The 12,042-nt window shown below is 45.2% G+C and overlaps 1 protein-coding gene across 4 annotated transcripts in view; it reads left to right on the top strand.

Annotated features, from left to right (window-relative positions):
• The window catches only part of Gja3 (gap junction protein alpha 3), a 32,224-nt gene that overhangs the window by 17,855 nt on the left and 2,327 nt on the right, over positions 1-12,042 (top strand). For 3 of the 4 annotated variants that reach the window (XR_015739445.1, XR_015739444.1, XR_015739443.1), the window contains exon 2: positions 5,692-7,630. Coding sequence is in view for 1 of the 4 variants with exons in the window: in XM_087912118.1 (XP_087768244.1) it covers positions 5,709-6,962 (1,254 nt within the window). In the remaining 3 variants the exon portion in view is untranslated. Of the gene's footprint in view, positions 1-5,691; positions 8,156-12,042 lie in introns of those variants that run through there. The other variant, XM_087912118.1, reaches the window with a different exon arrangement.

Here is a 12,042-nt window from a genome sequence, read left to right as displayed (position 1 = left end):
CCCTTTTTGTCTATAATAAAAAAGAAAAGAAGGCTATAACTAATATAAAAAAACTATATACAATAAGTACAATAGCTGTATACAATATATATAGGCAATAAATACATCAATAATGTCTAGTCCATTTGTATTTGACAAGTTCAGAGAAAATATTCCATATCTAGCTCTGTTGGAAGAGCATTAGACTCTGAATCTCGGGGTCATGGCTTTAAGCCCCAATTTGGGTGCCATTATGTAAATGGAAAACTGAACTTTCATTTGCTGGCCACCCAGACCTAAATAATTACACAGAAACTGTATTAACTACAACACTGTTTGGCCAATGGCTCAGGCATATTTCTAGCTAGCTCTTACATATTAACCCATTTCTATTAGTTTATGTATTGCCACTGTGGCGTTGCCTCATTTTCTACATATCTTGTTTCCTTGGCAGCTGGCTGGCATCTCCTTGACTCTGCCTACTCACTCTCTCTTTATGTGTGTGTGTGTGTGTGTGTGTGTGTGTGTGTGTGTTAGGATTTCCTTCCTGACTGTACTCTAAGCTATTGGCTGAAACAGTATTATTCATCAACCTATAAAAGCAACACATACACATATACACGGACACGGAAGAACATGCCACATCATACAGCATTCATCCTGAGGATCTCTGAGGACTTCACTTGCAGCCGTAGGTACCATGCCACCATGTCGCTCACACATTACTGAATTCCTTCCCATCTGTAGTCACTGCTACACACAGAGTGCTTGAGAACTGGCCTCCCCATACAACTTGGTGAGCTATGGCCACTGCCAGCGCATAGGCAGTACACTCATGGCCTATCACTCTTCTTATACATATTAGCACATGAACATGTATGGGTGTATTGAGTGCCTGGAGCCGATGGCTCTTCTGGAGAGGACTCAGCCAGCACAGAGTGACCGGCGATGCAGCAGCTCCCCCACCACACTCTGATTTTCCAGTGGAGGATAGTTACTGGGCTATTCATGTTCCTCAACAGGTGCATATGCTGGGCATCTGGGGTGGAGCAGTTCCTTACTATGAGGTCAGCTCATACACATGGGGCCATTTGGCCTCCCTAGCCTGCAGGGAAATGCCAAAAGCAGTATCTAGTCTATTCCAAGCAGAAAAATTCCTTCCTTTTCTCTGTGCCATCAACTTTGTGTGAGGAGACCCCAGGCCTGTGGTTCCAGTGTATCTTGTCAAGGTTTGTTAGCAAATAGAAGTTGCTTCTGGGATATGAGCGTCTGAAAGAAACATTAAACCCATGCACCGGCCTCTCCTTAGCTGTCTCTAGAAGTGTTTTCCCAGTTCTACCATAGATGTGCTGCTCCAGCCTCAGGAGGGGGACTACAGGGGACAGAGTCTCTTGTAGTCTAGTGGTCCTGACACTGGAAGTCATGGTACCCTAGGACAACAAAGAAAGGTTTGGTCTTGTGTTGGAGGTTCACAGGCTGGGCCCTGGAGAAACTACACATAGAAGCCAGTCTGGGTTGCAGGGGTTACAGGAATTCAGTGTGCCTTGGCCTGTAGCCAGGGCCCAGTAGAGAGCCCCACCACATGCGGCCATGGCTGTATCTGTGCATGCTTACTTGTGTGTCACAGTCTCAGCGACAAGCATTGACGTGAGTTCAACTCTGTGGGACCCACCTTCTCCCTGCCCTGTCCCTCTCACTGCTATAGTCATGTTGGAGAATGAGGATGTGTGTGTGTGTGTGTGTGTGTGTGTAAACAATAAATAAGAGTTAGGGAGAGACAGCCTGGCCCCACACTCATCACTTAGGCCTTCAGTGACCTAAGGACTTGAATTAGGCTCCACCCCTTTAAGGTCCCACAGCTTCCCAACACCCCCACATCTCTAACACATGAACCATATTGAAACAGTGGCAAGGCGCCTTCTCAATAGCCTTGGGCAACTGACTGTGCCCCCCTTTCTAGGGACAGCTCTGGGGGATGAGGAGATTTAGGGATGACTGGAAGAGAAGGAAGAGGGAGCTAGAATGGTACCCTGACATCTATCAGGAAGGAGAATGGCTGCTTCATATACGGCAATTTAAGTCTTTGAAGAATAATGTTTTGTCTTCTAAGAGCATGCAGAGAAAATGCATGCCGCAACAGCGCCAAGAGGAATGTGGAATTTATAAAGAATAAGATTTCATCCTCAGTCTTAACCCAATAAGCAAGCACTGGAAGCATGCTTGGAGTTAACACTTAGCTGCTTCTTTAGGAGTCTCTGGCCCCATCCCCTTTCAGCACTAGAGTTTTAGGTGTTGTGCAACCAAGCCTGCCCTTTTTACGTAGGATCTGGGGATCTGAATTCGGTTCTTCATGCTTGCGAGGCAGACACCGCAGTGACCAAGCATCACTTAACATCTTAAAATTTCAGGTGGAAGCTGGGCGGTGGTGACGCACACCTTTAATCCCAGTACTCGGGAGGCAGGGCAGACAGATCTCTGTAAGTTCAAAGCCTGCCTGGTCTACAACAAGCCCCAAAGCTACAAAGAAACCTTGTCTCAAAAAATAAATAAAATAAAATAAAATAAAATAAAATTCCAGGTGGAAAAAACAATCCAGGTGAAGCATTTTTCAGGCTCTTTCAACCACGATGGTTTTCCTCACTGCAGAGAGACATGAGAACATGGGAGCTGTCTTTTCATTGATGCTCACAGTGTCTGGTCCTATGAGCAGCAGCAACACAGGAGAAACTCTTCTATCTCTGTCCCCTGTGCCGCTCACCGAGGGCCCACGTCTTCCTCCCTCACCCCTGTGTACGCACATGAGACCGCTTCCGCTTTGCTCTTCTCATTGCTGCAACAAATGACTGGCAGAAGCAACTCAAGGGCAGAAGGCTTTATTTGGGCTCCTGAGTCAAGGGTGTAATTAACAGACCACCTAAAATCATCATGGCAGCAAAGTCCTGGCAGCCACGACTGCTCCCTTCCTCCTTTTCATCCAGCCCAGGAAACCAGCCCACACAGTGGAGCTGCCTACATTTAGAGCGGGTCTTCTCAGCCCCGTTAACCTAGGCTGGAAACTCCCTCACAAACATACCTAGAGCTTTATCTCCATGGTGCTTCTGAAACTCCTCGAGCGGACAAGATTAACCATCGTGGTAGCTCTTCAGGGACCAGGCTCCTGCCCATGGACCTTGCTGAGGGTGTGCCCCGCAGCAATGATGCCCGCAGCACCGCCAGATGCCTTCATGAGCCCTATCTGGGCCTTCCACACTCCACCTGAAATCCAAAGCCCCTGGGCCTCTCCTGCTTGTGTTTAGCTAGTCCTGTAGTACCCACACTGCAGCTGTGTGTGTGTGATTCCCTAACATCCTACACAGCCCCGGGCACATGCTGTGTGCCCACAGATGCTATTGAGTGGCTAGCTGCTGCAAGTCTTACTGTTGGACTGGAGCCGTGGTCCTAACGAGGAGTCCTTGGACAGCCAACTCTGGGTACTTCTTGAGCACCTAGCAGTGCTCTGGTCCCAGTGAGCTCTGCCTATGGCTGTCCCATCCAATGTCGCCCAAGTATCCAGTCTGGGCTTCTATGGGGACCACAGAGATTTCATCCATGATAAGTGAGGTGATTTTAGGTGGCCTGTTAATTGTTGAAATGGTGAGAAAATTGATCCTTTCTCAGTTGTTTCTTCTTCATGGTGACCTTGAAGGTCTCAGTTTGATACCAGCAGTCAGCCCCGACTCCCAGCCGACTGACCCAACAAGAGACTTTTTTAACCTTGTTGGTTTTTCTCTGTTAAACCATGCTGTGTAGCTGCCAATCATCTTTCTCATCACTGTGACAAGAAACAGGAAGACAACTTACTTGTTTAGCTCATGGTTTCAGAAGGTCCAGTCCATCGTGGTGGGGAGGGCCTGAAAGAACAAAGCGGCTCCCACTAAAACCTGGGTTCCACGCCTTCTTTTACTTTTTTCACCAAACTCATTTGGATGTTGTTGCTCACATACAGGGATGGGTCTTGTCCTCTCAGTTCATCTCCTCTGGAAATACCCTCAGACGTACCCAGAAGTGGGTCTCACACATCTCCTAGGTGATTCTACATCTAGACCAGTTGACAGTGAAGATTACCCGTCCAGTATCCAGTGTGATAACTTAGCCAGAGACGAGTTGAAGCACGCAGAAGTGTGTCCTAGGTTCTATGCAAAGGCCACATGGCTGAGCATTCAATGGTTTTATCACCCGTGAAGAAGCTGGGAGCCAGTCACTTTTGCTGAGGACATATCTTTTCCTGTGCTTGTTATATTTATCTTGTGTTATTAAATAAGGCCCCACATATCTCAAGCTGTGTAGCCAAGGATGATCTGGAACTTCTGACCCTCCTCCCTACATCTATTAAGTGCTAAAATAAGGTGTGTGCCAACATACCCCACCCCTCTCTAAGCCTCTTGATTTTCTTTTGAACAAAGAATGTTTAGTCAGAACTTTTGGCCAACAGTGTCGTGGAGTAGAATGTTACCAGTATTTTGTTTGTTTATTTTGAGACAGGCCTTGACGTGGAGCCCTAGCTGGCTGGGACTGGTTAGGTAGACCAGGCTACTCTGAGCCTTCAGCTCTTGCCTTGCCTCATGAGTAGTGTCACTGTATTTTTTCTTAAAACTATCATCTATTTCTGGTATGAATGCTTTTATAATAACTAAAATATTATAATTTTATAATAGTAGGAGAAAGTCTTCTCTTTAAGATTCAGCGATATTAAGAATGTCAATGGAGAAAGAGAATGCTAACAGTTGGTGAGCTGGTAGACTAACAAAGCGAGTGTTTGGATGGTTGCCCCAGAAAGGCCGCAGTTGGCAAATGTTCTCTAATGCCATGGGCACAGAAAGGCGGAGGTCAGGAGTTGAGCCGCTCCCCCCCCCCCACCTCCAGCTCTATGCAGAGGCATTCTGGAGAGAAGGGGACACAAAGTTAGAGGCAGGGGACTCATTTCTCTTTCTTTCTGTCCCAGCTTCCTCACCCCTACAATAGGGGTCAGGAGGATGGTTAAGTCACTTAGGACAGCAGTTGGCTACTGTGAGGGCTGTGGAGTAGCAGTCGTGATTGGCGCTCAGTGTCCGTGGGGATTGGCTCCAGGACCCCCACAGATTCCCAAATCCTCTGATGTTCACGTCCCTTCTATAAAATGGCAAGATATTTGCATAGAACCTGTCACATCCCTCTACACACTGTGCATCCTCTCCGGATTGTTTAAGACACCTAATGCAATGTAAAGGCTATGGAAATTGTTGTCATACTGTAATGTTTAGGGGATAATGACAACAGAATGCAAATACAGAACAATTGCAACCACCGAATACTTTTAAACTATTCTATGTATTACTATTATTGTGTGTATATGAGTGTGATGTGTATGAGTGCAGGTGCACATGTGTCGTGGCCAGTGTGGAAAGGTCAGAAGACAACTTTTAGGAGTAGGTTCTTCTAAGTGAATTCCTAGGATCTAACTCAGGTTATTAGCACAGTTTTTGTCACTGAGCAACAACAATAATACAAGGTTTTGCTGTGTAGCTCAAGCTCCCTGGTTCCAGGATTACAGGCATGTGATCCCACCCTAGGCCTCCATTTGCTTCGGATCTGAGGTTGGTAGGACCCGAAGCTCCCGAGGGCTGACAGCACACCGCCCCATGCTGCAGCGCTGCCCTGCTCTCCCCAGTAGTAACAGCCATGTTTCCCTTGCAGGTTAACTGTCGGGAGCGATGGGCGACTGGAGCTTCTTGGGGCGGCTGCTGGAGAATGCGCAGGAGCACTCCACGGTCATCGGCAAGGTGTGGCTGACTGTGCTGTTCATCTTTCGCATCCTGGTGCTGGGGGCGGCGGCCGAGGAGGTGTGGGGCGACGAGCAGTCGGACTTCACTTGCAACACGCAACAACCGGGGTGCGAGAACGTCTGCTACGACCGCGCTTTTCCCATCTCGCACATCCGCTTCTGGGCGCTGCAGATCATCTTCGTGTCCACGCCCACGCTCATCTACCTGGGCCACGTGCTGCACATCGTGCGCATGGAGGAGAAGAAGAGAGAGCGGGAGGAAGAGATGCTGAGGAGAGACAACCCTCAGCATGGCCGTGGCCGCGAGCCGATGCGTACAGTGAGTCCGCGGGACCCGCCACTGCGAGATGACCGTGGCAAGGTGCGCATTGCGGGCGCGCTGCTGCGGACCTATGTCTTCAACATCATTTTCAAGACGCTCTTCGAAGTGGGCTTCATCGCGGGCCAGTACTTTCTCTATGGCTTCCAGCTGCAGCCACTTTACCGCTGTGACCGCTGGCCCTGCCCCAACACGGTAGACTGCTTCGTCTCTAGGCCCACAGAGAAGACCATCTTCGTCATCTTCATGCTGGCTGTGGCCTGTGCGTCACTGGTGCTCAACATGCTGGAGATTTACCACCTGGGCTGGAAGAAGCTCAAGCAGGGGGTTACCAACCACTTCAGCCCCGATGCCTCAGAAGCCACACACAAGCCCTCGGACCCCCTACCTCACACCTCCAGCTCTGGCCCACCCAGCGCCTCCATTGGGTTCCCACCTTTCTACACACACCCTGCCTGTCCCCCGGTGCAGGCCAGGGCCACGGGGTTTCCTGAGGCTCCACCACCACCAGCAGACTTCACAGTGGTAACCCTGAACGATGCGCAAGGCAGAGGCCACTCTGTCAAGCACTGCAATGGCCTCCATCTAATCACAGAGCAGAACTGGGCCAACAGAGTGGCAGAGCAGCAGACTTCCGCTAGCAAGGCCTCTTCCGTAGCATCCAGCCCCGAGGTTCGTAAGGCGCTCACGGACAGCAGTGGCAGCAGCCTGGAAGAGACTGCCTTGGTGGTGACGCCAGAGGAGGGAGAGCAGGCCTTGGCCACCACAGTGGAGATGCACTCCCCACCCTTGGTCCTCCTGGATCCAGGAAGGTCCAGCAAGGCCAGCAGTGGGCGGGCCAGACCTGGTGACTTGGCCATCTAGCCAAAGTTTCCCCAGACAGCTTGATAGGCCTTCCCTTTCGCCCTTAGAAACCAAAAACCAAAATGCATTTCAAATCACCAGGTAGAAAGAGAGAGAGCCTGACAGCGCTGGCATCCCCAGAAACACTGAACAAACCCGGTCAGGTGTCTGATTTAATGCTTGCTGTTCTTGTCGCTGTGAGGTATAGTGGGGGTCACACCAGCAAGTCTAAGATTGAGAGGGGGCGGGGTTGTTGGCTTTTCAAGATGCTCCCAGCAGCGGTTGCTCCTGGACTCCTCGCATCGGCAGTTACTATTCTGCAGCGGTAAAGCAACAGGTGTTTGCAGTCCTTCAGTGGGAGACAATTGGGTTTCCATTCCTACGCTCTCCAAACAGCCCAGAGGCACAGAGACACTTAGCTCTATCTCTGTGTGATACTTTTAACTTAGAGTTGGATTTCATTTGGGATATTTGCCAAACTGTACTAAAAAAAGATTTAGAGGGACTCTATCTAGTGTCACTTGAGTTTCTGGAATTGCGTATGAAGTCCAGGCTGGCCAACTGCAGGCTGCTGCCCTCTAGAGAGGGGTTCTATGGGACAGGGCCACAGACATCACTGGTAGAGGCAGGTGGAGATGCAGAGACGCTGGAGAGCCCTTCAGAAGAGGAAAATGACGACAGTGTGGCAGGTATGCCGTAGGTATTATTTATTCTTTGATGACATTTTGTGCTTAACCTGAATGGTAAAAAATATATATAATTGCACCCTCTCTTACACACACACACACACACACACACACACACACACACATTTTATCTTTCATTAAAAACTGTAGCACTGTTAAAAATGACTACTGACCAAGAAGATGTTTCATTAGCTGAGATCTTGGACTTTCCTTTGAAACAAATTCATCTCCCTCACCAGCCGACTAATCCCGGGGAGGGTGTCTAGACAGTAAGTTGATCACTGTGAGCATGTACGCTAGGTCAAACTTGGGGGATTTGCGTGCATTTTAAATACTTGAAGTTTTAGCGTTTCTGGATGGGAGGTTCACTACTATAACCAGGAAAAAGTATTTATACAGACGAATCACTGATGACCTACACTTAAAAGAAAAATGCAAAATAAAACGCTTCAAGTTCCCTAACCGTTTATTTATTTTTTTTTGTGCCTGTTTGCTTTCTAAAATGTAAATAAAATTGTCTTGATTTTACTGCGTGTGTAAGAGCATATGGCTGATTGTGGTGTGTCCACACCTCTGTTTTCCATCCACTTAAGTGCTGTCCTACAGGGAGGCTATTTATATACATGGCTGGGCGGGAAGAGGACAATCCTCTCTGCGGTACTCACTGCACTAGAGCCTCCATCACAGTCACCATTGTCATAAGCTAATGAATAGTGGTCATGCTGGTCTGTCCCCCACCCCCACTGGCTTCCACTTTGAGTAGTTCATCCTTATTCAGCAAACATCCATTTTCCCATCTCATTCAGTTTTATAAGTTAATCTAATGATTAGTTGGGGATCATACCCCACATGCTTTCTGTCTCCTATGTTAAAGGGGTGGAAAGTAACGTCCAGACTCAGCCTTCTGTGTGCATACGTATATAGTTCATTAGTGCCTTCTGCTTGCTGTAGGATGCAATGAGCATTGATGTTTAAAGTACACTGACTTTCCATACAGACCCTGGACCACAGTTAGGTTGAAAACCCCTACATACATAGATCCTAGCCCGGCACATGCAGTCTTTGGCTTAGGGAGCAGGATTTAGCTCTTTAGACAAAAGGGCTGTGAGAAATCCTGGTGCTAGAGAATTCTGATAAAACAAACAAACGACTTTGATTCTCTTAGAAAATGCCTTAACAGTCACCAGAGAGCCAATGATCAGTCGCGGATGGATGTGGGTGCTTCCTGAGTTCTGCAGGTGGGACTGAAGTAAATGTTACTATATATGAGCTTTGCATGCACCCACGGTTGATTTCTGATGGAGTATTCAGCTTTCCCATTTGAAGAGTGGGACTGAAAACATAGCTTTGTGACCTGAATTGGGTGCCCAGCACCTGTGTTTTTAAAAGGTGGGCTGTGGTAGCATGTGTTTGTAATATGAACCCGCAAAGGTAGAGACAGGAGGTCTCGGGAGTTGTCTGGCCAGTCTATCCAAATAGGCTAGCTTCAGGTTCAGTGAGAGGCCCTGCCTCAAAATCCAAGGTGAGGAGCAACTGAGGAAGATACCGCACACATGTGCATACTTACATGCATGTACTCAAACACACGAACATGGACAACTGAACTCTGTTCACGGTATGCTCACAAAAATGCCGATATTATTTGATTAGGCATAATCTAGCATAGACATAACCTACAGTGTTATGTGAGAAGAAGGAAAGCTTGTCTTGCATGGTGTTACTCTTTGAAGTACGATATCCTGGAGGCAGGGCTTCCTTTCCCATGTGGTTATATGAAATCACTCTGTTTTTAAACAATAAAAATAGGCAAGAGTCTACACAGATGTTTTCTGGCCATTTCATGAAATAGAGATTACACTTTTCCTCCTTGTTTAATAGGAAAAATGAATTCCTAAGTTTCTTAAAATGCATGTGTTGGGGGTTTCCCGGCTATCAAGACTCCCGAAATAATCACACAGAAACTATATTATTTAAATCACTGCTTGGCCAATCATTTCAGCATATTACTAGCAAGCCCCCCCCCCTTTTTTTCTCTTTAGTTTTTCGAGACAGAGTTTCTCCGTAGCTTTCTAGCCTGTCCTGGAACTAGCTCTTGTAGACAGGCTGGCCTCAAACTTACAGAAATCCACCTGCTAGCAAGCTCTTATATCTTTGATTAACCTATTTCTATTATTTTATATTTTGTTATGAGGCTCGTGGCCTACCGGCAAATTTCCAACTGGCAGCTCACATCTTTCCCCTCTGGCAGCTCCATGGTATCTCCTCGACTCTGCCTACTCTCTCTCTATATATATAAAATCTTCCATCCTGACTATATTCTGTTAAGCCATTGGCTGAAAGCAGCTTTTTTATTCATTAACTAATAAAAGCAACAAATATGCAGAAGGGCTTCCCACACCATTTCCCCTTTTCTGTTTAAATAAAAAGTAGGGGTTTAACTTTAATATAGTAAAATTACATATAACAAAACAGGTATCAAGCAAGAATTACAATTACAATATTTATATCTACTTTGTCTTTTATGATAACTAAGGAAGCTATAACTATCTATTCTTCAACTCCATCAAAGACCCCAGAAGGATATAATATTACCTAAGTAAACAGGAAGTGCATTGTAAGCAACTTCCAAAACTCTAGAATTGACAGAGACATCTCACTGCCTAGACAGTCACCCAAAGTTCTTCTGTAATGTTGTGGGTACCCATCTTCAGCCTACAGGCCCATAGCATCAGGCAGACTTTTCCACAAAGCAGGAAATTTCAAAGACAGTCTACCTATATTGGCAGTTTGTCACTCACTTTCTTATGTGTCCTGTGGAATGTCTTCCAGACTCTTTAACGAAGCAGGAACCCTGAAGGATGGTCTCACCTTCTTTAGGCAGCTTCAGCAGTCATTTTTCTGTAGGTCCTGCATATCCAGTTCACACAGCATAGCATCAAGCAATCTCTTACCCAAATGTCTAACCAACTCCATAAGGAGCCTCTTCAGTGCCCATGATCACTTTGAAGTAGATTGGTGCTGCCAGGAGCAGATGAGTCTCATTGTCATGTAAAGTCCTAAGTTCTTAAAACATATTAAATGCTATATTCTGTAGTCTTTGAAAGATTTGGAGAATATCTATCCATCTGAAATAGATCTCTATATATCTAGAAAACCTAACTAACATGACTACAAGCTTGACTATTATAGATGATTATTTATTAACCTATATTTCTTAATTATACTTTACATTTTTAAATAAGCTGCACAAACACAATACCTTAATCCAGAGCAGAAATATATATAACAAAATTGATCAAAAATTTGTATCAATAAACCAAGATTCATACCAATGCAAATCTCTATAGCATATCTCCCTTTAAATGTAAACATTTTTAAACAATTATCTAAATTATTTCTTATAAATTATAATTAAATTACTATAATTAAATTATAATTATTCTAAATTATAATTATTACAATTAAGATATAATTGTTATAAATTATATTTATTATAATTAAATTATAATTATTATAAATTGTTTATAATTTGTTATAATTTGGGTGTAGTTCTCTCCAAACTGCTTCCTGCTTTTTATTTATTGGGCAAAGTATTTTGGGGGGTCTTCATGGTGACCTTTTGGGGGGGGTCTTGGTCCATCAAACCACATTACTCTGAAATTAATCCACAGGTTCTCATCTTATATGGAAACAAAAGCAGAACCTCTTTTCCAAAGCAACAAATCCTTAGACCCAAATTTTGAAGTTAAGATACCTTTATGTTGGTTTATCGTAGCAGCCCCCAGAATCAAATATCTCTCTGCAGTCAAAAAACTCAAAGAAAACATAATAATTTATATAACCCAGACTCTCTGTGTATATTCTATCTTTACATGACTACCTAACATATTTATTTTCCTTGTAAAACATTTTACTAATATTCTTAGACCAGTTATGAATTTCATGACACTAGAAGGAGTGATTTGCTTCTAGAGAGAACTATTAGACTAATATGAGACAGTGTTCATGTGTAAATCTCAGCTTCGCTCCTATCTTTACAAAACTTGATTTAAAATTTCATTTATTTATTTATGTCAAAATATTTACTTATTTTGTCTTTCCTTGATTACATTGTAACTGAAAAATAAGCATTTTCTAAAAATCAGTGACCTTACATTTAAATTGCTAGTGGGTAAAGTGTGTGTCTGAATAGATTCTCTGATTAGGCTTCCTGAACAGCCGTTTCATGATATTAAAATAAGGAGCAGAAAGCTTCTTCCTGTAGAAACTTAAGAAATCGGGCTGGAGAGAAGATCGGGCTGGAGAGATGGCTCAGTGGTTAAGAGCACTGACTGCTCTTCCGGAGGTTCAATTCCCAGCAACCACATGGCAGCTCACAACCATCTGGAATGAGATCTGGTATCCCCTTCTGGCCT

Source organism: Myodes glareolus, chromosome 12 (assembly GCF_982192425.1).
Source record: "Myodes glareolus chromosome 12, mMyoGla1.1, whole genome shotgun sequence".
Taxonomy (NCBI): Eukaryota; Metazoa; Chordata; class Mammalia; order Rodentia; family Cricetidae; genus Myodes; species Myodes glareolus.
The sequence above is the reverse complement of the archived record's forward strand: the minus strand, read 5'-3'. Positions and strand labels throughout refer to the sequence as shown.